At 40.6% G+C, this 27,019-nt stretch overlaps 1 protein-coding gene across 2 annotated transcripts in view; it reads right to left on the bottom strand.

Annotated features, from left to right (window-relative positions):
• Nucleotides 1-27,019, bottom strand: part of bcl11aa (BCL11 transcription factor A a) — a 64,787-nt gene extending 37,768 nt beyond the window's left edge. Inside the window, exons 1-2 of one of the 2 annotated variants that reach the window (XM_030155981.1) lie at nucleotides 26,680-27,019; nucleotides 22,434-22,883 (exon numbers count right to left, since the gene is read on the bottom strand). In XM_030155981.1, the coding sequence (XP_030011841.1) occupies nucleotides 22,434-22,883; nucleotides 26,680-26,734 (505 nt within the window). In that variant the 5' untranslated portion in view covers nucleotides 26,735-27,019. Of the gene's footprint in view, nucleotides 1-22,433; nucleotides 22,887-26,679 lie in introns of both variants that reach the window. The other variant, XM_030155980.1, reaches the window with a different exon arrangement.

Raw genomic sequence — 27,019 nt, forward strand, 5'->3', positions numbered from 1 at the left:
TATTTTACCAAATATGCAGATGTCAAAAGAACAACGGTCATGCTCATCTGTTTTCCGTGTCTCCATGAATACTCCATTTTTTAAAGAAAACAAAAAACAAAAAATCTGCATGTCAGAAGGAAAAAATGTGTATCGGAGCGACCTGAGAGATCATTTGCATGTGGATGAGAGGCCAAAATGTGGAGGAAAATGTTGCAAAACATCTGTATTAGTGGGCGCAAGGCTTTAATCTTTTTGTCTGTCAAATGTAAATAAAACGTCATCATGATTTCTGTCAAACAGACAAAAAAGAAAAGCTTTGAATCCATTTTAGATGCTTCAACCTGCATTTTTACATGGATAACTAAAACTTTCCATCATGTATTGAAATTACATCAATTCCAACTTGAATGATGCAGTAACGCATCAATAACTGGACAGTTCTGTCAAGAATATGCTACATTTTTTTGTTATTTGAAGTATATTTTGATGTACTTTTTCTAATGTAAAGTCAAAATTTTGATAACGGGTGAAATTTCTGTACTGTTTCGTTTACTTAAAAGTTGAAGAAATTGTCAAGTGATATTTTTGGTATAAATAAAAGGCGTCTTCACGGGATCCATCTTCTTCTGCTGTTCCATATATATGAATGTAGTGAATTACAAAATCTCTGTTTCCTCTGGTGATTACATTATCTCACTGTCAGATAATCTCCCCATAACCAGTCAAACAATAACCTGCCGCCGGTTCACAGGGGAACAGCTGGAATCTCTTCTATCGGCAGTTAAAGAACTTCATATGCAGCTGATAAGTCAGCAGGAAGATAAACTGATGACTAAGTGTCCTCCTCCTGTGATTAGGATATCTGCAGATTAACGGGAGAAAGGGAAAGACATGCCAGCAGACAAAGAGGAGCTTGTCCTTATCCTCTGCAACAATTTTGATCATTAAAGGCCGATGAAATAGCCCCTTAAATGTGAGTATTTGCTGCTTTCCTGTCATTTGTGGCAGTAAAATGAGAAATATGGCTTTTGTGCAGTAATATAGACTGACTGAGACAATAACCTGCAGATATGTGAGGAACAGTTAAAGTATTTGTTATTCACAAGGTGCAGGCGCATAAAAAAAAACAGGACTGGACATTAAAAAACATCACTCAGAGGTCAGAGGTGAACTTTTACTGACTGACTGATTTCACTCAACACACCCAACATCAGACAAAAAAAAGAATTAAAAAGAGAGGAAACATCGCAAACAACTCCCTAGAGTAAAACAACAACAAAAAAATCCCTGAAAGGCCTTTTTGTTTATCTCTTACTTTGCTTATTTATTTATTATTTCTGCTCTCCTGCCACACGTCCAGGGGAGCGAGGGACCACAGGTGCTCGGGTGAATCCGATGGACATCTGCAATTTATCATTCATACGCCGGTGACGGCAGGCCAGGCCGAAATATGGCACGGTAAACACAAACCATAGATCATTCACAGACACAGATACACACAGACAGCCGCAGATAAACACACACACATACACACGCACGCACATACATAAAATATATCTTTGAAGACAGATGCTTTTATGCGTACACGGAGCCGGACATGGGTCACATCACAACATGCTTCTTTCAGCGTAGTGTAGATATCTTTTTCTTTCTGTCTCTTTATTCCACTTTATCTTTGTCTCTGTTTTCCCATGCATTTTTCTTCGTCTTGTGAATTTCTGGCAGACACTTTAAAACATGATGCCATCCCCTTTTAATAAAAAAAAAAAAAAAATCTGGATTCAGCCTTATCGTTTGTGTGTGGTTTTTTTTTTCTCTCTTGGAAAATTATAGCCCTCTGTTTTTCCTGACGTACTCTTTTCAAGAAAACCACATTCATATAACCCACCTGGACTCCATCCAGCATCAGACCTTGCTTCAATCTTTCTTTTTTCCTTTTTTTTTTTCTTTCTCAGGTATAAATACACTGAAGAGATGACAGCTGCCCCCCAACTCCTACATAAACTCCCCTCCCTTAAACGCCCCGTGCCTCCAAACTTTTAATCCAGGCTTTAGAGGGATATATCACAGTGGGACATCACTGCTGGCCTGCATCTGCCAGAGCGAGCTGGGAGCTGATTTCTGTGTTTACATAAGATTAGAGCACAGGGAGAAAAGAAGGTAGCCGATATGGTAGCTCCAAGCCAAGCAGCTCTCATTTTTAATGCAGCAAATTCTGCCACAAACAGCCTGTGGGAGGGGGGCTGAGGAGAGATATAGCTAAAGGTGGGAACAGTAAGTTACACCACTTACCTGCCTTAGGGGGTGCATGTGTGTGTGTCTATGTGTGTGTGAATTATGGGTGCGCTGCCCTGCTTATACAGACTTTGCAGCTCTGGTCAGGGATCCTCTGAGGAATTAGCCGCTAGTATTTCTAACAATGGACACTAACAGCCTATAACTCCATGCAGGACTCGGATGCCTCATGGATGAAGTAGTATTTGCGTTCATTTCAACTCAAAAACACTGAGGCCTGACCTTTATACGCAATGATGGTGAGTGTAAATGACATGAAACACACAAAATGAAAAGGATAGATGGTGGCAATTAATTAAAACAAGTACAGAAATACAGTTCAAGGTTCAATCTTGAAGTGTACTAATGTGAGGTTTGTGTACTGGAATCTGTTTTCATGATGGGAACTGGTTTTAATTATGGGTGCGCTGCCCTGCTTATACAGACTTTGCAGCTCTGGTCAGGGATTCTCGGAGGAATTAGCCACTAGTATTTCTAACGATAGAGACTAACAGCCTATTACTCAAACAGGAATGAGATGCCACATCTTTTCCAAAGAAGGATTAAGAAGTATTTACCTTAATTTTAACTCAAAAACACTAAGAGCTGACCCTCATTTGCAATGATGTTGAGTAGAAATTACACAGAAGATGCAAAATGAAAAGGTAAGAAGATGAAAATTAAAACATGTACAAAAATACGGTTAAAGGTACAATCTTGAAGTGTACTAATGTGAGGTTTGTGTTGGGAACTGGTCTTAATTATGGGTGCGCTGCCCTGCTTATACAGACTTTGCAGCTCTGGTCAGGGATTCTCTGAGGAATTAGCCGCTAGTATTTCTAACAATGTATACAAACAGCCTATAATTCAATGCAGGTTGTCCTTCATGAATAAGAATAAAATAGTATTCACCGTCATTAAAACTAAAAAAACACTGAGTGCGGGTACTCATTTGCAATGATGTTGAGTAAACTGTGGATGTAAATTACATAAAAGATGCAAAATGAGTAAAAAATACAATTAAATACTGTAAAGTGGCATTTATGTTTGATTCCCCATGGAATTATCCACTAGTGTTTCCAACAATGGACACCAACAGCCTATAACTCAATGCAGGAATGACAGAAAACACACAAAATGAAAAACATACAAAATCCATATTAATTATGAGGTCAGAAATACAGTTAGGCTAAAGGTTCAATCTGGAAGTGTATCTGAGAGTGTAGTTTGTCTTAGAGCATGTCTTATAATGGGAGCTGGTCTTTTTATTACTTTATCTCAAAGTTAACTGTAGCTTATGTTGTTCACTGTTGCAGCTTTGGAGAAAAAGAAGCAGCAAGTGTAGAAATTTTCACAGAAAAACACAGTTCTCTACTGTGGTTATTATCATTAATGCAGGCAATAAAGGCTGTAGTAATCTTAGTAATGAGTTAGCTGAAGTCAGAATATGATCAGCTTCAAGCAGAGGACAGACTCCAACACAAACTTCACCCAAGTACAAAACCTTATGCGAGTCTTCCATATTGAACCTTTGACAAAATATGCAACATACAGGGTGTAAAATTCAGTTAAAGCAGGTACAAACACAAGATGACTGAAGATGCCTAGAGTGTTAATTTTAGGGTGCTTTGAGAAAGTTGAAATTATAGTAGAAACCAAAAGCAGATCTTCCAAGTTCAGTAAAAAAAACAACAAAGAAAAAAAAAAAAACACAACACACTAGGGATCTACAGTGACAGTCAGCCAAATAGGGCGAGGTCCAGATGGGGTCAGTCCAAATTCTGAGCAAAAGAGATTTGGTTGGAGATTAGAGTTTTTTGTTTTGTTCTTTCAGTGTTCTTTATTTTTTGATAATGATTGTGATGATAGAAAGACGGGATAAATTCAGCTAAAGGTCCATTGCATGGGGATGTTTGTAAACCCAAAAACTCCTTTCAAAGTAACATAATGTTTGCATTTAAGGAGATTTAAAGTGGGAAGAAAAGAGGAAAGGAACTGGAAGACAAACGCATAGACAAACAGAAACAACTTTAATATTTCAAGCTAACTTATCTTTAATGTAACCTGTAAGTGGTCAGTTAGTACTTGAATCTATATTAAAGCATAAATAAATGGTTTTAATGGGTGATGGAACATGCAAAGTGAACAATACTAATAATAGTGACAAACCCACAAGCAATGTTATAAAAAAAAAATGAAATCAAATTTAGAAATCATGAATTCTTAATTTAGATGCATCAAAATCCAGTTCTAGGTATTCAGTTGGAAATATCTATTAAATTTCACAACAACCAATGAATCCTTTAGTGCATTATCTCGTGACATACACATAAAGACATGGGCAACATTACTTTAATCCTGCTGTGTTCTGCATCTTTTTGCTAATTATTTAAGGTTCTTTCACCAGTTTTCTTATGCTTTTTTTGTCATGCAGAAGCGGTTTCAAGTGAAAAAAGTCCATATAACCAACTGTACTTTACCTGAACAGCATAAATAAGACACGACACCAGTGTCTATAGTGAACATGGTGGAGCATGCAGCAGAAAAGAGTCAGAGACTTTCCACAGTAGAGTTCAAGCAAAGTGCAAGTAAATTGATCTCATTTCTGCTGAAGGTGTAAATAAGATAACACTGCCTCTTCAACCTACAAGAGGTGAAATGCGTCTTGTGTTGAGTTTAAAGCTGCTTCTTCTGTCGTTCACAAATGGCCCAAAAGGTCGGCTGGCACGGCTTTGCAGTGTAAACATATGTCCACATGTTATATAAGTAGTGCACTGTCCTGTTCATGCTGGCTGTACTTTTAGGTACAGGTCATAGTGTCCAGTTCACAGTTCATGTTGCACGTACTGTAAGGGCTTACACAGCAAAGATGAACTCCACACACCACCTGTCCTATCATATAGCTTACATACATACAGTACATATAGTGCTATACACCCACTGACCCTTGGCAAATGACATAACCATATGAGTGTAATAAAACAGCTCAGCAAAGCTACTGTGCGTCAGCACTCTCATATACACATGCTTACAAATGCATGCACATATACCAGAGTGAAACAAGAATGTGATTTATTCAGTATTTCGGGGCATTTTTTTGTGACTTTATGGTGAAATTCTTATCAAAACTCTGATTTTTGTTTGCACTGGCCTAAAGGGTCAACATGGAGGCTAATGCAATACTGTCACAAATATGTCCAAAGACACACAAGCACACATTCAGGCCACAGTACATTTCCATCACTAGAAACATCAGGACATATCACAGTGTTTCAGTCCACATGTCATGTTCTAAGTCACTGTGACCCGATACTTCTACACCGTAGTAATACATCTGACAAGTGCAAGCAGCAGAAGTAACTACATACATTTTACCAAAAGGCTGATAATATAATAGTAATTGAAATTTCTGGATATTTATTATGGTATTACTAAATGAAATGCTGCTACTTTTTACTAAAAAGGAAAAATATGTTACAACTAGGCTTGAAACAGAATGATATTTTCATGTAATGTTAACCGCATCACAGTTTCATAGCATCTACAAGTGCTTTATTGTGACCGAAACTTATGTCTGTTTTCAATGGGAGTATGTGTAAAAAGTATCCATTGTATAATAAAATAAAAAGAAAGCTATACATCTCCATTTTGAACAAAGAAGCACAAAAAACTGAGCGGAGCCTTTCTGATCTGTTAAGAAATAAATGAATCAAACTCCTTTTGATTTGATTTCCTTTTGAGCGATATGAATGAAAGAGCAACTATGAACACACACAGGTGAGATTCTCTACGTGGTATTTATTTGTTTGTTTTTCAAGCAAATATATGTCATATGACAACACTATGACAGAATATGCATCAAAATATCATGCATAATAACCATCATACTTAGCAGGTTCAGAAAGCTAACATATAATATAAGATGCTATCAGTTATTAAGGTACAGCTCTACAATCTAATACATGGGTCAGCAACCTTTCCTATCAAAAGAGGCATTTTAGGACAGAAATAAAAATAATAAAAAAAACTGTTACCTCAAAGTAGTGATTGTTTAAGAAGCTCTTTAGGACTAGTTTGTCCGGAGTATGTCGAGAATAAATCAAAGTTTCTGTGTGTTTATAGAAGTACAAAGAACACAGTGACTATTATCATAATTTTTTTGTGCAGCAAAAATCGACTGGTATGTGAAAGCTTATACAGATGAATACCTTCAGCGTCATAAAGTACAAAGTCTACTTTTACTACTACAACCTCTATTTTTTGATTCATTTGGAGTGTAGTCTACATTTTTACAACTGCACAACATCAGAATGACTATAGTTGTGATAACAATAGAAAAAAATCTGTAAAAAAAGTGTTATTCATTTTCATATGTTTTTTGATGAAGCCAAATGGAGCCACGTGAAAAGGACCCAAGAGCCAAATGTGGCCCCGGAGCACAGTCCCACCCCCCTCATGTTCAAAAACAATGTATTCTGTCAGTAACAGATTATAGGTTACAAACAGCATACGACTCCTATCCATTCTGGTCACTTAATTCACATCGTTGCCTCCCTGTTACCCGTCCATTCACGACTGGCCTCATTGCTATACCTCCTTCCTCTTATAGCCAGACAGCCTATATGCGTGACCTCAAAACTCTTGCAACTGTCGGCTTTACGGCTTCTGTTTGTATGTTTACAGTCATATTGAAGTCATGCACCTCTCCCTCTCCATGAGTCACCTTTGAGCCTTGTTGCAAATGAACAGGACAGTGCGTTTTGCACAACATAATAGAGATGAAAAGCACAGCATTTATCAAAGGGCAGGAAAACTCAAAGGTGAGTGCAGTGTGCGTTTGTGGCACTGGCAAAGTCTAGCAATATGACATGAAAAAGAAGACATGGAGGATTTGTACAGGGGAAAAAAACAACTATCAGCCACACAATAATAATTGAAAAAGATGACAAAAGAGCCCTTAGGCCTGGGTTTGCAGAGTGTGACTGCCCCTAGGGGGTGCATCAGACAGAACATTACAAAGGTAAAAACTAAAAATAATAAACTGTTTTCAGTTTGCATGCATAAAAAAAAGTCTGGAGTCTGAAGGTAGGCTACTTTTCAAGCCTTTAAGCTTCTATTTTTCATTGTCACAGTCATACATTTATTCTTTCTTTACTCCATGGTCCATGCCATGCATTATTTTGTTGCAACAGTGTCAAATGTTAAGTGCATTTTGTTGGATTCTGTCTTAATTGAATTTGTTAGACTTGAATGATTACAAATAACAATAGAGTATTTTGTGTATTTATCAAAATCAATAGAAATTACTGGACAAATATGTCTGTGTTCCTCATTCTCACTTCAAATACACAGTATGTTATTCCTGTTACTAGGTGGTCTCAATTAAGCAGTAACATAAGATTAACAGTGAAGCAGCAAGGGATCATAAGAGTTGTTGCTCACACCACAACTGCTGATGAAAATGCATCTGAGTTAATGCATTAAAGTTTTACTCACATCTCATTAATAAAAACTGGCAGACAACTAGATGACATGGGTTGTAACTGAATAAAATTTGCAGTCAACAAAATATATAAGAGAAAAAGTTATTTTTAGATGCTTCAATGTTAAAATGTTGCTTATTGTAGCTTTAAATGCTTAGGCTGGTGTGTACTTTCATTGAAATGCCTTTAAATGTTGATTTATTATATTTATGGGTGCATGACCTAAAAAAAAAGTTGGAAACTGCTGCCTTAAGTCCTTTGTTAGGCTTGTGTAGCTGCTCTCTGGACAACGTCAGAGGAACAGAAGCCGAACATGGAGCAGTTTAACACCTCCTCAAAGCACAAGTCGATGAAAAATACCAACGAGCAAGGCAGTAATCCCATCAATCAGCGGCAAAACAACGTCATGACAGCTATACATCCACACTCCACCACATTCCCACCGTGCGTTCCAGCACAGAAAGAGAAGCTGACACAATAAGTGCCCTTAAGCAAGGCACAGAACCCACTGAACCTGCTGGGCAGTGTAAATTTACAGAAAGTGTTAAACCCTCCCTCCTTCAGCTGCGCCTTCTGACCCCGGCTGCTGCTGCTGTAAATATACATGTGCTCCTCCTGCACTGTCAGCTCGCTCTCAGTTACACAAGCGCTGCTCCACAAAGGTTAAAAATATGTATATTTTACTTCCTCCTGCTCGGCTCTGTCTGTCTATCTATCAGTTTTCTCTATCTCGCTGTGTCTCTGTCTTTCTGCCTCTTGAAGTGGAGGGCTCTGCAGGTCAGGGGCGTTAGTGGAAATCTGCTGTAATTTATTTTTTCTTTTTTTTTTTTCCCTGTGTGTTTAAACTTTTTTGTGTTGCTTTTTCTACTTTCCTTTTCTTTAACCCTCCGTGGCACTGTTTCCATGCCAGCAAACCGGTCTGAACTGGTCCCGTCGAACATGTGTGTGTGTGTGTGTGTTTGAGGGAGGGAGAGGTGTGTATGCAGGTAGATAAAAATGGGAATGAAAACGAGGCTAACAGTGGGTTAATGCACGGGGCCGGAGCGAGAAAGATAGTGTGTGTAATCGTCTGAGCATGTATGTATGAATGTGTGTGTATGTGTGTGAGGCCCCCACACCCACCCACACACACAGGCCTATGACACTCGTCTCATCAAACAGTTGGACGTCGGCCAAGTTCATCTGTTAATGGACAGACGCCACCAGGACCCAGCCTTTCCTACCTCACTCGCCCCTCTCTCTCCTCCACATCCCCTATTCCCCTCTGGGCGCTCTACCCCTATGCCCTCTCCTCCTCATCATCAGCCCCCTCTTTTCTTTTTTTTTTTCCTCCTCTTCTATCATCCCCCCCCCCCCCCCCCCCCCCCCCCCCCCCCCCCCCCCCCCCCCCAACTCACCCAGCATTGCAGATTGGGGCCTGCATTTCCCTTGTACAACAAAGATAAACAGCTTGTGTCTCTCATTGTGTGTCTGTCTGACGATGGTGTGTAACATCCACACCCGAACGTCCATATTAAGTGACTACCTTTACACACTTATCAACAAACTACAATCTTATATTACAAAATATTGTCACTACATTTAGTTACAGTTGAAAAAGGATAAGGCGTGTGTCTAGCTACATGTACAGATCTATCTAAAGAAATTACCTTTTTACACTTTCCATCAAGCTACAACAACAACAAAAAAGGAAGCCATTAAATTCAGGTGGATAAATGTGTTTTTGTTTAGGAAATGTAAGTTTAGACAGTTTATTGCACAAACTGTGCAAATTTAGGAGTTTCAAGATTGTGCAAGCCAAAAAAATGACTTGTCAGGATATCTGCTGCATAAATATCAACAATCACACTTAAAAAGAAAAAACTTAACATAATGTTACATCATTTGGCAAAATTTGGAGACTACAAAGCAGCACAATATGCTTACAAGCAGCACTACAATGAAAATCACAAAGTTTTATCTGCATTTGCCAATTCCAGCCTTTTCAGTCATGCTCACAATAATCATAATAATGGAGGTATGATGAATATTGATTAAGGGAAGTCCGATAATATGGAGATGAATGTCCTTAGTGCGTAATATCTGAGGGAAAACTTCAGAATCCAAAAGACAAGTAACTGCATTTTTGTACAGTTAACCTGTCGTTCACAAAAATCAAATCGATTTCTCAATGGGTTTACTTTTTCATGTCTGCATTAGTAATTTGAAGAGCAGAAAGCCCCTAATTCCACCTAAGCCCCTGATTTAAAACAAAGCTGCACAGTGACAGATTATGCAGTGTAGTCTACCTGTCCACACACGACACACAGGATGGAGTTACAATGTGCAACCATGTTACATGAGCAGCACATTTACATTACTGTTATTTACGGTCTTTGCACATTTATTCGAAGACATTTAGTGGCAACAACACACACCTCAGAAAATGGAAACATAATTCGCAGTTTTAGATGCTTTTTTTGTTCACCGGTTTTCAATTTTTGTAGAAAATAAAAAGGTCAAGGACACGTATTATCAGACACAATATGGCACATTTTTGTGTTTACATTCATTCACAGCTGTCACCTCTACAGATAGTGTTCATACAGATTCAGAATGATCTGGGTATCAGTATTGCATGAACGCCACACTATTACATGCAATAATAATGTAAGACAATGTTGCAGTGTTTAAAATACATGAGGAATTAAATTTAAGGCCGTGTAGTCTGTAATCTGTAGTGAAGTACATTTTAATTAAAGTAACCCTCCTACAGTGAATATGTGTGAGAGAGAAGATCAGCAGCATTGACTGAGGTCCAGAGCATGTTGAAACAAATCTGCTTCCACGGAAAACTGCAGCACAGGAGGGAAAAAAAAAAAAAAAAAAGAAAATGAGAGATGGACAGAGACAGAGGGGTGAAAAATGAAGGAAAATTCATTAAGAGCAGGTGAAAATGTGTTTGTTTTCTCAGTCTTTGCATTAAAATCACTAAACAAAGGCCATTTTTTCTGGCTTATTTATCGCAGGATAAAAGCTCAAAGAATTACAGTCTCTTTCTAGTACTTTTACTGTGTATTTGGTTGTAAATATTATTGTTGTTGTTGCTACTCATGTATTTTCAAAGATAGAACTCAGGATCTATCATTTTAGCCTCTGTGACTGTACATTTCTGGTGTGTAAAACTTCTTTTTTTTGCGTGGGACATTAAACTACAACAACAAACAACAAAAAAAAAAAATCTGTCAATCATCCTGAAAAGCACTGATTTGATTGTTACCGCCTTAAAAAAAAAAAAAAAAAGCCTTTTCCGTGCAGTTGGTTGCACCTGCAGTGATGCATTTCATGAAAACACATCCTAAATATTCACAGAACAAGCCAAGAACACCCTCCTTAACAGATTTTTTCTTTTAACCCTCTGCAACTATATCAGTTACCTTCCTTTTTCCAGAATGACCACACTCGCATATCAGTGCACGACTAAAACACATGCACACAGGAAAAAGAAATGCCTATAAAGTCCATATTAGCGGTTCTTTATCCGTTTTGGGCAGATAAATTATCCATTAGATTTCATCATATCTTACCGGGGCAATTACATGAAGAAAATGATAGCGGGCACGGGATCAATTATGCATGCCCTTGGCCAAAGACCAAGCATCGGGCAGAAGGAGAGGGCATGTACACACATGCATGCACGCATACACACATGAAGAAGAAGAAGAGGAGGAGGAGGATCTCATAGATGTGGCCCATCAGTTCATCTTACTGCCTAAAAAGTTCATACGCTTAATAATTTAGCTGTGCTCTGGATACAGTTTCCCAGCTGAATATTAACAACTTTGAAGTGAGTAACAGCAGCCAGAGGTATATAGGGTGTGTGTATGTGTGAGTATTTGTAAGGGGGCTAAAAGAGACCTCAGGAAACAGGGCTCCCGAGTCCCACCGGAGACAACCCCTCACTTCCCCCCCCTAGAAACACACACACACATCCACACAACACACCATCCTTCCACTCGGTTGCGTCCATTACACCGCCGTTCGTAACATTGCTCATTTCTGGGCAATTAAGAATTCCTTTTCATCACTATGTAGGTTCACATATCTCCCTCACAGCACTTGTACACAAACTGGGAAGACATGAGAAGAGGAAAAAGTATGTGTGTGTTGGTGAGGTAGAAGGGGAGGGTGGGAAAAAAAAGATATGAAGCAACAAAGAGAGCAGAAGAAGAAAACATAAAGATTAGCGCCTTGTTCTGGTTCTTGTTTCGTCTTTGTTTCTCTTTTTTTAATCGTCCGGCCCTCATTATTAGATGAAAATTGATTTTTTTTTTCTTATATTGACTCGCCTATTTTTCCTTCTGTCTTCCTCTTAAAAAAAAAAAAAAAAGGAACACTTTCAGAGCAGACAAAAGACGCATAAGGTGTGTGCCCGTCTGCATACATACAGGTGCCTATTTTCTTGTGTGCTGCATTTTTTTTTTTTTGCTGAGGACAGAACAATGCAATTCATTTCTTGCTCTGTCTCTTTCTTTTTTTTTTCCTCTACGAGTTTTCATCTATGTTTACAGAGAAACTCACTTAGGAACTGTCTCCAAAATGGCAGCCTTAGATAGAGTTGGGGAGGGACGAGGAGAGAGAAAAGAGAGGTATCTGACATCTGTTTGTTCAAGGAGAAAGAGAAAGGAAGGAGGAGAAGGAGGGGGGGGCGCTAAAAATGAATAGGCTGACAGAGAGAGAGCGAGAGAGATGGGCATTGAGAAATCATTTTACCATGTCAAGACCGACACGTACAGGAGAGAGCCAGATGGTTTGCATTGGGTACACTCTGTGTGTGTGTTTGCGAGATACAAGCAGTGTAATGAGTGAGCAGACGAGACATCATGTAAATTAAATATGTCCAATCATCGGCTCGGCGCTCAATCTTCACACAATTAAAAAAAAAAATGCAACTTTCATTTATATTAGGCTAAAAAACACACCCAGCTCGCAGGGTTTTTGCACACACGCATATCTCTCACCCAAGGCACAAATAAGAAAAACACACGACACAAACACACACAAACACCCCTTGACATGCCGGCTCTGACAAGCGTAGCTGATGTGCGCCGCGAATGCGCATGGTAATAGGCCAATCAAAAATGCAAAACAATTGGCAATTACTGTGAGGACCTAATGGTCATTAGAATTTACAACTAGGTAATGAACTAAAGTCTGCCCACTGCATGCATATTCATAAAGCTATTTGAGCTTTGAAGATTAAAGTAGCGCTTAAAATTCAAATGAGCCTCCGCAAATTATCGGGAAAAGTCAGCGGTGCTGCTGCTGCTGGTGGCAGTGGGGGAGTTTCCTTATGAATGCTGCCTGTGTGTGTGTGTGTGTTTATATGATTTTTTTCTACATTTTTTTTTTTTTTTAGGAGTTATTAAATTGTGTATTCCTCGACAACTGAAAAACTCAGGAGGCGGAGAGATTTTAGGTTCAGGTTGAGACAGAGCTAAATTAAAAATTGCAGCATTAAATACTTCCCCCAGAGATGGATTCTAGTGGTAATAGGAACACCTTAAAGCGATTTAGGCCACAACGGGATGCTTTAGGTCAAAAGAATTTACATTTCACTCTTAAGGCAACAATGTTAAGAGTCTAAGTCCGATAGATCCCAGTTTTAGAGGCTTTTAAATCCTTTAAATCCTTCAGTTTCTCTGCAAATGACCAGATCGATCGAGTTCTGTCTGAATAACTTAAAGATTCGTTTGAAAAAATATTAGGAATGAGAAAGAAGTCACAATATTTTTTGTTCTTGTGACCTCATACATGCATCCTTTGATGCCTGCAGAGGTCCGGGTTCCCAGGTTGGAAACCACAGACAACAATGGAGACACAACACCACCAAACCAGGCCCAAATTTGTACAACAGGCCGAAACTTATGTGCACAGAGAACAAGTCTTGCTACAAAATCAATTTCTAAATGAACTCTGCATCTCCAAAATGTCTTTACATGTGTCATTTTTTACATCAAACTGTTTTACTGTGAATCATATGTAGTTTTCTTCATACAAGAGTTAAATCGATCTATTTTCTCATTTAGGATGTGTGTTGTTTAGTCTGTAATGTGCCAAAAAAGTGCGGAAAAAAAGAAAAAAGCTTTTTTCTTAAAACGCAAAGATAAGAAAGTTGAAAATCATTAATATTCACATTTGAGAGGCTCAACCTGCAAAATCTTGTAACTTTTGCTGCAAAATAATGAATATATTTCTTAAATTGTGGCAAAAACTTTCAGTTGAAGGGCAAATTGACACAAAAATAATATTAATCACATTTGTAACTTCCTGTAAGAAGTTTCTGGGGTCTCTTACATCATGATTACAGATGACTGGGCTTGTTTTTTGGTTTCTTGTATTTTCAGTTGATCTCAACCTGAAACTGGAAAAGAAATTCTTGCGTGCCATCTGGGGCTTGCTTTGTCTTGTGTTGCTCTTTTTTGCAGTAGGTGCTGCATGTTAAAATATCCTGAATTGCTCGAGATCACACAAATGACAAATGTTCTCCTGCTCTGAGGCTGGATTTCACTTTATTTGGCACTAAAAGTGCTTTTCATTTGCTGAGAAGAAGGATGTAAAGAGGAGAAGGTGGTGGGAGTGTGGGGAACAAACAGACTGACACTCAACAATGCCAAAATAAAAGATTAGACCCACTCATACGGTGCGTCGAGTATATACAGTATGCGTTCTGCTTATCAGCGCGCTTACACTTACAGGGCGGCTGTGCGTGTGTAGTTGTAGTAGTAGTGCAGCCAAATGGGGAACATGAAACCTAAGCATGGAGCCAGGCCCTGAACGCGCGCACACACACAAACACACACACACACATACTGGCCACACAGGCACTGCCAGCTCAGCCCTGGCACACTTCAGCTGGGGATGTCCTGCATCCACACTGCCAGCTCACACACACACTTTCATGATCACTTGTGTCCTACTATAACCGCTGTTGTGCAAGTTACTGCAAATTAGTTACAGTTGAACACAAGAGGGGCTTTTAGAAGTCAGGCTGGGACTTTACTATGGCGCAGGTAACTTATGTATGTGTGAAATGGGCAATGACATCCTCACTACAGCTGTTCATTGCTTAATTGGTAGTGATATTGCACATTTTTGTCATCGTTTAACATAGCTGGGTGGAAATGTTTTAAATGATTCATAATAAACAGCAAATTATACTGATACTTGCATCCTACTATAACCACTGTTGTGTAAGTTACTGAAGGAGGGGCTTTCATGTATACATGGAATTTAGAATGACTGTTACTGTAGCTGTTTAATGCTAAATTGGTAAAGATGTGCTTTTTTAATCGCTATGATTATTCACTTTTTTTGTTGTCTTTTAACATCTTTGATTGGAATTCATTTGTCTCTGTGTCATAATTGATGAATAAAGTCAAGAAAACAGCTAATTGTGTCTGAAAAGGCTGTGTTTGTCTGCTTTAGAAGGCAAAAATACTCCATCAGAACAGCAAATAGGTTCTAAAAGGCATAAAGTAAAAGTAGTCCTACTAGATGTTTCTGCGCAAAACCAGTTGGACTTCAAACCCATGTGCAAATCAGCTTTCAGTGTTAAAAGAACTCAGAATATCACAATACTTTTACATCGTTTTCATGATGATGCACATGACATGCTCTGATGGATATGCAAAGTGATCACATTTTCATATCTATTATTGCTTCATACATTCCTTCTAAATGTATTCAAACAAAAGTAACAAGCTGTTTGGAGAGAAAGTGCAGATACTTGTGTTAAAAGTTGGAACCAGAAGTAAAAGCTGTTAGAAATAAAGCACAAATTCCTAAAAAGTGTACTTCAGCACATGTACTTCACTACTTGGAACCTCTGTTGTCATGCAAGACTGGAGGAAAGAGTAACTGTTAAAAATCGGTCACTAACTGTGTTAATTCGCGACATTACTATTTACAGTCATAACTTACGGCAACGTGTTACGCCCACATACATACATGCTGTTGAAGTAATGACAGGTACATACAAGGCGAAGTGAGTGAACAGAGTTAGATCTAAATATGTGTGTGTGCATGTGTGGTGTGTGTAGAGCCAGTCTGTAATCCAGTGGCCTATATAAATAAGCTTTGTAGTGTATAAACAGTTTTATGAACAGGCCTTCGACATAATAAGAGAGCTGAGTTACATGTGCGCCCCCTGAGCCGGGTGTGTGTGTCTGGAAGTATGTGTGTGTGTGTGTGTGTGTGTGTGTGTGTGTGTGTGTGTGTGTGTGTGTGTGTGTGTGTGTGTGTGTGCGTGCGTGCGCGGGAATAAACACACACAGAGCGAGCAGCAAGTGAGCCAAAAACAGCAGCTTTCCCTCTCACCGCCGAGGAGTAAATGTAGCGTGGATGTCGAATCGCTCGCATAAACACAAAGAGCCAGATCAATAAACAATGCTCCATCACAGAACGTGTACAGTAGTGCGCTTGACGTCACACACGTCACTGACACACTGTCACGGCTGTAAATACTGCAAACTGGGAAATAACGCTCTTCTCCCCACACCTCTTCTGCTGTTGTCATTGTTTAAAATGCTTTACAGGCCACAATAATATGGCACATCTTTTGTTTTCCTGCAAATCTGGTTTCTCTATCTTTGGTCGTCGCGGCGATGTGTCTGCACCGCACTTCCCAGGGATCAGCTGTCAATCAAATTGTGTGGGCAGTGTGACGTCCTTTCCATTGGATTTTTTTTTTTGGGGGGGTGTTTTTTGTTGTAACCTTTGTTGTTGTTGTTGTGTGTTCAGCCGTGGCACTGCTCATCTACAATTTATTCCTGAACCAGACACAAATGTTAAATGCATCACTTCCTGTGCAACCAGACAATTTGTCTGAGAAAGCAACGCAAGACACCATGGTGAAAGCTGTCATAGTTAAAAAAAAAAAAAAAAAAAAAAAAAAAAAAAAAAGTGATATTTGAACATCATCGATCCTCATGGAAATATAATATATGACGTAACATGTGGCCCCATATCAAATATCATATGTTAGTCATATCAGATACATTCATCCTCTGAAGATAAGAGGACATCTGATTAGAACATATTAGAAACACTGTATTTACATTGTATTTTGTGTGGGTTTGAAAGAAAACAAACTCAAAACTCAACCTCCTTCCAAAACATTTGTTAAATTTTTTTGCTCAAATCCAAAATTGAAAAATAAATAAACAATTTTTTTTAATTTTTTTTTTATTTTGGTGTTTGTGTCGGGTGCAAATGGCATGACCTGGAAGTAACTTTTACCCATGAAAGACACTTAAAAATCGGAGTTTTATGCTGTTGAATGGTGGCAAGAAAGCTTTTTTGAAGTCAGGTGTCCACAGAGAAAAGCAGTTATATTATAGATATGAATTTATTGCTAATGCGTGCAAATAATTCTCAGTTCTGTAACATTTTGCATGAGTAAAGGTCACTTCCTGGTTATGCCACTTGGATCCAATTTTCAGCTTGATTTGAGTTCAAAGATTACAATATGAGTCATTATTTATTTCTCATTAATTGGAAAAAAAATGGTATACATTTGTGACCTAATAACACTCATACAGTTTGCATGTATCCACTTCATATGTTAATATACTGAAATTCAATATATATGACGCCTATGCATTAGGCAGAAATGACAGGTAAATTTGGTTCTGTGCTGCGCCAACTCCCCTTAATGCTAATATAATACAATAATACAAGAGTGTATTGATCATCAAAGGGAAAGGCCAAAGGTTCCTCTCAGCTAATAGCACTCTCTCTCAGCTTTAGAGTCACTTAAATAAAGGACCAGGGTTTGGATTTGGTTTAACAGTTCAATGCTACTGCCCTAATACTTTCTTATGTAACAAAATATGGGTGTGTGTGTTTGTGCTTTGGGTATTACCAAACAGGATAAAGGATAAAATCAACCGACTCACCGGTCTGCACTTTCCCAGCGTGAGGCATTTTAAGGCAAAAAGCCATTCTTCAAATTTACATGATATGCTGTATTTTCTATTTTGAGCAACGCTAAAGCACTTTATTTCCTTCCAACCCTTGTTTTATTTTATTACCACATCCAAAATTTGTTAGCAGTGCGTTCCAAGTTTTTTGGCAAGTCTGGACTGCAGACACGCTCTGCAAACACACACCCACACAGCTACAGCGAGACAATAATCAACAGCTCTGTCAATATGCAGTGTTTTTATTGTGGAGTATAAAACACAATACAGCCGGCTTGGCCTTGGTAGCAGATTATTAGCTTTTCCCAGTCATTCCAGAGGCCTGCTGTTAGTGTTATCCTGCTACTGATGTGAAAGCCATGATGTTTACATTCAGCGGGCTCATTCAGAATGCCGACACAGTCAGATTCTCACTGCGCTGGAGGAGAAACGCTCAAGTTCAAACACTGCACTCGAGTCCACTAAATAAAATCTTATGTTAGAACGGTAAGAAAGAGAGAGCAACAATAGATTAGTAATGGCAGCCAGCGTGTGAAATCTCTTTGTAGGCTGTGCTGCAGCATGACACACACACACAGACACACACACCAAACATACTGTAATTGATTCAGTATCAATTGGCTGTCCCGGATTTGCATTGACTGCTAATGTTGCAGGGAGAGAGACAGACTGATGCCAAAAGAGAAACTGGGGGGGGAGAAAAAGGAAGACAGAATAGAAATGAGATAGAGAGATCTGACACAGAGCCAGACAATGAATGGGTGTTAAAAATGCACTAATGTGTATTGAGGTGAGCAGCATGAGCCAGAAATGATAAGCTAATTGCTAATCACTAGATCATAGAGCAACAATAGTCATGCTACGAGGCTTATAGCCAATACGACTCTTCAGTGGGCTGACCATAATAAAAGGACAGAAAGCAGATGGTTTTTTGGACGGAAAATGATAAATGATTTTAAGGAAGATTTAAATATCACATCAGCTGCAGCTATTGATGATATCTCCGCTAATGAGCTAATAGCTATCGGTTAACAGGGCATTTGCAGCCAATATTTGTCAATAAAATCAGCCGCCAAATGGATGAATCATTATTTTAGTGGACGTATATTCATCTCAGTGCATTAACACACAATTTCAACGCATCATTGTAGGTTTACTGTCAAGGAAAGGAATCATTATTAAAGCTAAATGCGAGAAATTAATTCGACAGAAAATTAGAAATCACACGCAAGGATGTCGTAGTAGATTTCACTTTTCAAGCCCAATTTTTTTTTTTCAATCAGTTAAAAAACCATTCACACATAAATACACACACACACAGAGGCAAACCCCTCTCTTTTGAGACATTATTAGCAATGCTGTTTCTGAATGAGGGGCGCCTCAGGGATTATAATCAGAATTTTCATCTCAGTCAGGGATTAATAGAATAAATGGGCAAGAGAGGGAGTGCAAACCGTGTGTGTGTGTGGTGTGGGTATGCTGCCTTTTTGCATCACTGATCGGCATTTTGCCTGTACACTGCACACACACACACACACACACACTCGCAGGTAATGTCTGAGCTCTACTCGGTCGGAGCTGTTTGATATGTAAATAGCAGCGTTCCGGCGCAAGTCCGACGCTTTGTGTTCCTCTGAGCCTCGCAGCAGCCGGAGCAGCTCTGTAGCTGTCTGACCACAGAGGCACACACACACACACACACACACGCACATTTAACTACAAGAAACAGCTATAAAGCCATCACATTATATAGGCAGATGCATGCAGAAAAACAAGCTACGTAGCACAGATAAAGGGAGGAATGTGTCTGAATTCCTGCTACATAAAGATGGAAAATGTCTCATAAAGGTCAGATAAAAATATTATTATTAGACCAGTAAATCCCAGTGACAGATTGAAACTGATGGTGTTTGGATCATATTTTATTGCAAGATTTTAGCAGAAATCCAGATTTAAAGACGACCTTAAAAAAGTAGAAATAGCTTTTATGTTTGAAATTTAAAAAAAAAAAAATGCTACGGTTAAGATAAAAGATGGTCTGAATTTATACTCTTTGAAAAACCATATTATTTATTTCTTTTTATACTCTGATTTGGATTCTTTTGCTTGATTTGCTGTAAGAATGATCTAAAAAGACATTCAGGCTGTAACAGTGGAACCCCCAGAAAGCATCTACAAATAAGAAATGCACACAATCCTCCCTCACCTCTTTTTTTTGTCATTAAGAATGCGGTTATAATCTCAGCAGAAATTCCATCTGATTTTTCTTTTTTTTTTTTTTTTCTCTCACACATACTGTATTTACTTTGCTGTGACAGTTTGGGGTCAATTACGATGAAAGTCGGGGTCGGGGAGGAAAGAACTGGCTTTAATTATCGGCCATCGTAATGGATGTGCTGCACAAATTCAGCACGGGAGAAATGCATCAATTAAACAGTAATAAATATACAGAAGCGAAAATGGTGCCGGAAAAGGTAAAAGGGTCGTGTTTAAAGCTGAAATCCAAAATGCTCAGCAGTCCCTGTGCTGTAAAGCTTGACGTCAACACGAGACAAGATATACAACGATGCCTGTCCTGTTTTCTTCTCCCGTCTGAGTGTACAGCTGTTCCTACCAAGACGTTCCCACACACAACGCTATTGAAGCAACCAGACGCCTGTATTATGATGTAAATCGCTCTAATAACCCAGTTTAGCTGGTGAGTGTCTGTGTGGGAGTGGGTGTGTGTGTACTGAAGTTTCTGCAGAGACACTGGCTTCAAAGAAACACACACTAACTCCTTCCAGCTGACAGACAACATATACAGTGTTCTCATGTGCCCTATCGCCAGCAGACAACCAAAAGGTCAAAGGTCAAATGCATCATTTTTTAAAAATCATCTCTCCTGTAGGTGTAAATTCACCTCGTGGGAACTGCCATCACTTACATGCAACACCTTCGTCTGCTTGTTATTTTCTCACAGAAAACAAATTGCAACATTTAGGATTCCTGAGATTCATTCAACGAGCAAAGTGATAGAGTGTGTATTTGGCTTGTGTGTGTTTCCGCTGCTCTATTTCATCTCCAGCCCCCTTTTTTTTTTCCCCTCCCTCTCCCTCTCTGTAACGGCTAATTTAGTACAGGCAGCCCGCCACTAAAAACTACTGCTAATTAAAATGCACAAGGAAGAAAAAAAATGGCGCTGCAACAAATAATTAGTGGTGTTAAGACACTTTAAATAAATGACTTTCCCTCAATGAGCAAAACTAAAAGTGGCTTTGCCTCTCTCTCTCGGCTAGGCTCTCATTTGATTTTTGCACTGGGAAAGGAAGGAGAAAGGGGAGATAAATCTTTGAGCAAAATGAGGCATTTTTCCTATGAAGTTTGGTACAGAGGTAAAAAAGGGGGAAAACAAAAGGAGACTGACAGAAAGCTGGGATGCATTTAGTTGGGTAAAATGTGGCAGTGGAGAGAGGGGAAACCACACTAAGAGCAGGACACATCTGCTAGGGCCACATGAGAGACACGCACACACACACACACACACACACACAAACACACACACATTATGCAAGAACACACATTCTACGCACCCAATCCCAGAAAGAGGCTGCTGTTACTCCCCAGACTAAAAGTCGGAGTCATGAATGCTCACACACACATAAATGCACCGTTTTTCTACATCCAGCTCTGATAGTGATCCCCCATCAGCACACAGACACATAAATTACACAAAACACACACAAAGACCACACACACACATTGTCTCAAAAGTGCACTAACACACTGACCAGTGCTAACACAAAGTCAAGGTTACCCATGTCTCTTTGCCAGTGGCCTATGGGAGTTGGTCACCATGGCCAAACTGGGTATACTGGGAAAACACAATTGCACATATTCACACAGACACACATTCTCACTGGATCAGCTGAAGGACAACTGGTCAGACTTGGGTTGATGAGATTCTTCGCATTATCATACACTCTATCGCTCACACACACATCGAGACAAGTCAGTAAAACATAAGGCTGTTCACACATATACACACACACAGACACACACATGCAGAGAGACAAAGCCATCCTAAATCAAACCAGTGTGCGCTTTTGTCTCAGCTGTAAAAGCGAACAGTGGCGTATTCTCTCGGGTTTCCTCCCCACCTGTGACGTCCCTCTGTTGTTGTTTTGTCTGATAAAAACCCTCCAAACCCCTCCCCTCAAACGAGTCTCAGCCAATCATGTTTCTCGCCTTGTATTGGCATGTATATGTCCCTCGTGCTCAGACTTACTACAGCCCCCCTACACACACACAAGGTTTGGGTGGAGCGCTCGTAGGCAACATGTAGACGCCAGACTATGCCAGGCTGTCGTACCACAACAGACACACACACAATGCGTCACAGATATGAAAACATGACGTGACGTTGCACACCCATCCAGGGAAACAAACACACCCAAAATGACATTGTACTGATTGGAAAAGTAGGATGTGGATGCTGGAAGCTGCTGCTAAGCTGTAGGAGTTCATTTACGTCAAGTGAAAAGGGAAAGAGGGAACTACTTATTATCTATTTCCTATATTCTGTCAGATTTTACTCACAAGTGATCTCTTCATGCAGACATAATCACATCCTTTAGAAAGATGATCTGACATCTCCCGCCTCACTGAGGTTTTTCTTTTTTTTTTTTTTTCCAGAGCACTGCAACGATGGTTCGGAAAATGCCTTTTGTGGCGTGAAAGCAGGTGTGGTTACCTGGGAGGGGCTCCTGCTTGGGGCAAATCCCCCGCGGCGTCGAGAGCCGGTCTTCGTCGTCGTCTGCGAGCGTGGCTTGGACACCCACTTCCACAGGCCTCCTGCCACGTAGGGAGCCAAAAGCGGGTGATGGGGTGAGAGCCAGCCCTGGGGAGGGCGAGGGCGGCTTGTCCAGCCCCCGGCCCACCGTCAGGCAGGGCGGCCCGTTGCATCTCTTCCTCTTGTGCTCAATGAAGAGCAGAATGTCCGCCAGGGGGAAGGTGGCCTGGCACTGGCCGCAGGTCAGCAGGTCCTGCTCCAGAGAGGGGTGAGCGTCATGACCCAGCCGGGCCAGCCGGCTCACAGTCGAGCCTGGGTGGTGCCCGTTGAGGCTGCCGCTCTCCTCCGAATGCTGCGAGCAGCGTTCCAACAGCTCCTCCGACGAGACAACGGCCGTGGAGAGGGGCTCGGCTGCTGGTGAGGAAGAGGGGGGGAACAACCACAGAGGAAGAGGGGGTGGGAGGAAGGAAAGAAGGAGAGCAAGCAAAAAAATGGAAATTAGAAGGTGATGCTCGTAGAAAAGCAACAACCACATTTAAATGTTTCTCTCCTGTAATTTACAACTATTGATATTTCTGTAAATTGGTGAAAAGGGAAACAAAAAACCTATAACACTCTGCTTGTGACACATACATCAGAGAAAAAGTTAAATAAAAGCCTGACATGTGGTTCAGAGGAGAAAATGTGCCTTGTAATGACAGAAATGCATGTAATGCAGGAAAAATGATTACAATGCATGCTTGTTGGGATCACACATCATAGAAAGTAATGGTGGGAAATAATATCTTGACTAGCTGCAAAGCTCAAATCAGATTCCTCAAAGATAACAATTTCATTGCCAATGACAGGGGAAGCTTGGAAATTATGGTTAAATACAGCACTCACCAAAAAACAAAATATGTGGATGAGTTTCACTTGCCTAACCTTGTTTGTACAGGATTTGATCCTGTAATCAGCAGAAGGGAAAACTGTCACAAACATGTCCAGCATATGTGCCGGGGAGAGGAAAGAACAGGCAGGCAGCAAAGAGAGTGTGTGTGTCAGGGGGAAGGAAGGAAAACTCTTCCCTCAGCCTCGATTACATGAGCACGGCTTATAGTTCTTAGATACCAGCCGCTTGTGCAGCAGGAAATCACCCCAAAATGAGCCGTTCAGCCCGATTCCTCACCCCTCCGAGGCCGGATTAACTCCTGACTACTTTTTAAGACGCCTTTTGTGAAGCCCAGATCGTCCTGCGATGGTGCTGAGGGATAGGAGAGTGAAGAGAGCGGCCCACTGAATTAGACAGGCGAAACAGGAGAACATAATTCACTGTCCCTCTTTTAAAGAAAATCTTCCAGTCCAAGGTGAAGAGTCTGACTCTGTGCTAGCCGCCTAATGCATGTTGACCTTCTTTACTCAGCTGCCAATTTCACATTTTAATGAACTTAAAACCACAGAGAATCAAAAAATAGATTTTAATTTTCACTGTCTGGGTGATTGGTACAGATTTTGTCTGATAAAGGGGATGGGGTTGCAGTGCATGCATGGAAGTGTGAGTGTGTGTGTTTCTAGAGAAAGACAGATATGGTCTGAATGTGGACTACATCCCCAGTGCGCCTCAAGGAAATATTTAAACGCCGCAATCCTGCGTGACATCTGTGCGCAAACTGGGACATGAAGATACCACGATAAATTCCCTGCTACCCCTTCCACCTCATCAACAACCCCTCTCCACCACCTCCTCCTTTTCCTCTTCCTCCTCTCCACCTTTCTCCACTTTGATTTAATTTCAGGTCAAAGCAACACCACGTAGTTACACAACAGACACTGGGGGGGCTTTAAAACCTTAGGATAAAACAAACAAAAAAAAAAATCTAATGACAGCTGCATAAGCCCCTCACCTCTAAAGTTGAACTCGAGAGTGGATATCCGGGCATGAAAGACGTCGTGAAAGATTTAATGGAGTGTAAGAAGGGAGGGGAGGAGAAATAAAACACAGAGCATCTTAACTCAAATCTAAATTATTTGCATCTATTTTTAGTTGAGGAACGGGACACATGAGGCAGATGTCAAAACATGCAGGACAATTCTATCACATTTCTTAAAAAAAAGAAAGGAAAAAACACTAAAAATAATGCCCTGATTTACAGTCCCACCTGTCTGGGAAATCTATAAAACAACCAACAAGAAAGACAGCAGAATTAGTGTTCTGCTCCAAATTTTCAATACAGTTTCATCTTGGTGGAACATGAAAATTACTGGGAATGTAATTTAATCTGAGGGAGTAATGTAGAGTTGAAACAAGATGAAAAACAAACAGTGTTCCTCTTGACTAGTGTAACATTTTTTTTTTTTTTTATTTCAGCCTGATCATTTTACACTTCCTTTTAATATGCAAACACTGATGGTGTAATGTATTCCTAGTGATCTCCGGTTAAAAAACAAATATGGAAGATAAAGAATAAGAAATAAACTGAAGTGGATGACAGGCCACAATAAAAGCTCTTTTAGGTAAAAATGTTAAATCAAGTGTGTGATGTGTTTGTGGTGCAGAGTTTAAGGAGGTAAAACCAAGGTGTACAGACATAGCTGCATATGCTGCTCGCATATGTAGAAATGTATGTAAAAACGTGATGCACAAATAAAAGGAGATCTGAGGAGAGACGATGAGGTCTGAGGTGATGAAGGAGAATTGAAGATTTGAGAAGGGGGTGTCCTACTCCCTCCCTCCCTTCCTTTCTGCCGCCCCCCTCCCTCCTTCCTTCCCCATGTCTTGTATACTCTGCCTTTATTCTAAAGAGATCGCCAAATGGTAGCCCGTGTAGATACGGGTGGCAGTGAAACTGATCAGGTTCAAGTTCAGCGCTGGTTTTTTCTGATCGTGCTCTGCCTCCTAGCGACTGCACATGGCCATGGTGACTGCGCTGTCACCCAGCCGTGGCTCTCTCTCTCCCTCTCTCTCCCATTCTCTCTCTCTCTCTCTCTCACACACACACACACACACTCTCACACAACCAAACAGCTACACGGAGCGACAGCCAGTCAACATACCGAAACATAATCAAGCACTGATGCGTAAAGATGCCCAAATATCTTCATGTTTTATGTTTGCGACCACTTTGGGAGCAGCTGAAACAGTGCACGGTGGCGCACGTACGGGCACATGGTGCGGTGGTAAACGCCACTTCTTTGCCCATCGCCCCGCAGTTTCCAAACACTCATCTGCTCTCTTGTCACATATGTAACTTGCGCGTCCAAATAAGACCAATAAAAAGCCTGGGTAAAATTGGCTTTGGTGAGAAAAAACGCCGTGCGTAAAAGCGTATTCTGCCGACTCAACAAAACAGTGCTGTCGCTCTTCCTCACAAGCCGCAGTTGCAACAAACCAACGAGATGATAATAGTGTCTTACCTTAACTGTACCGGAATCTTAACTTGGATTATTTGTGGGTCCGAATTGGACTTTGTCAGTAAACAGATATGGTGCTGCTGTCCTGTTGCTGTGTTGTCCCCTAACTCTGAGCTGCAGAGGATCTGCGGTGTGTTTCTCATCTAAACTAAACATCAATAAACAGCCTTTACAGAAAAGGCATAAGGTGTTTTTTTTTTCTTTTTAAAAAAGTGCGTAAACTAAATTGATTTGCGCTGCTGGGATGCTGATAAGAGTGTTGTAAACAGTCGGACACGAGATTTTCCCCCCTCGATCCAAAAATCCACCTCCAAGTTTTTTTTTCTGAAAATAATCCAAAAATAGAATGAGAGAGAGCAGATGAAACCTGCCCGCAGACTATCAGACAGCGGGTATTCCGAAGTGATTTCTCCACGAAGCTTCGCGGAGAGGACGCGCTCTGCAACCGGAGCCCTGTGCGTTTCCACTGACCGGAGCGACCGGGAGGGCACCGGAGCCAGAGTGAGTGCATTTAACAGGCTACAAATCTAGATTCTCGCCGTGTAAGTTCCCTGTTTTTACAGAGAAGCAGCACCGGGCATACAGAGACAGACAAAACTTTTTTCTCTCTTTTGGGCTTTGGGGATCTCCGAGCGGCTTTTACGCACGGAGGTGTCGCACTTTGTCGCCACGCTGTTAAGTCCAGTTGACCGAGGGTCCGAGCGGTGCGTCCGGTGTCCACAAGCTCCTGTGTGCGTGCTGCTTTTTCCCCCTTTTGCTGAATGAATTGGAAGGCAACCAGAAATTATATTTGCTTTCTTTTATCATCTCTACTTACGCGAAAAATCCCGTTTGCTTAAGTGCTGGGGTTTGCCTTGCTTGCGGCGAGACATGGTGGCTGGCGGCGGCGGCGTTCAGCGCGGATCACATCGGGGAGAGCCGGGGTTAGAGAGGAGACTCCGGTGGGGCAAGAAAATATCTTCATCCAACGCCTTTGACATCCACATAAAAAAATAAATTAGAAATAATACAAAGATGGCGCGGAGGCGAAGATGGATCGCGGGATCGCCGTCATGGCTTTTTTGAGAAAGGAGAGCAGAGAAAAAAGAGAGAGAGAGTGAGAGAGAGGTGGATGGAGAGAGAGAGGGGAGAGAGATGGAAAAAATGGCAAAAGCCCC

Source organism: Sphaeramia orbicularis, chromosome 15 (genome assembly GCF_902148855.1).
Source record: "Sphaeramia orbicularis chromosome 15, fSphaOr1.1, whole genome shotgun sequence".
Taxonomy (NCBI): Eukaryota; Metazoa; Chordata; class Actinopteri; order Kurtiformes; family Apogonidae; genus Sphaeramia; species Sphaeramia orbicularis.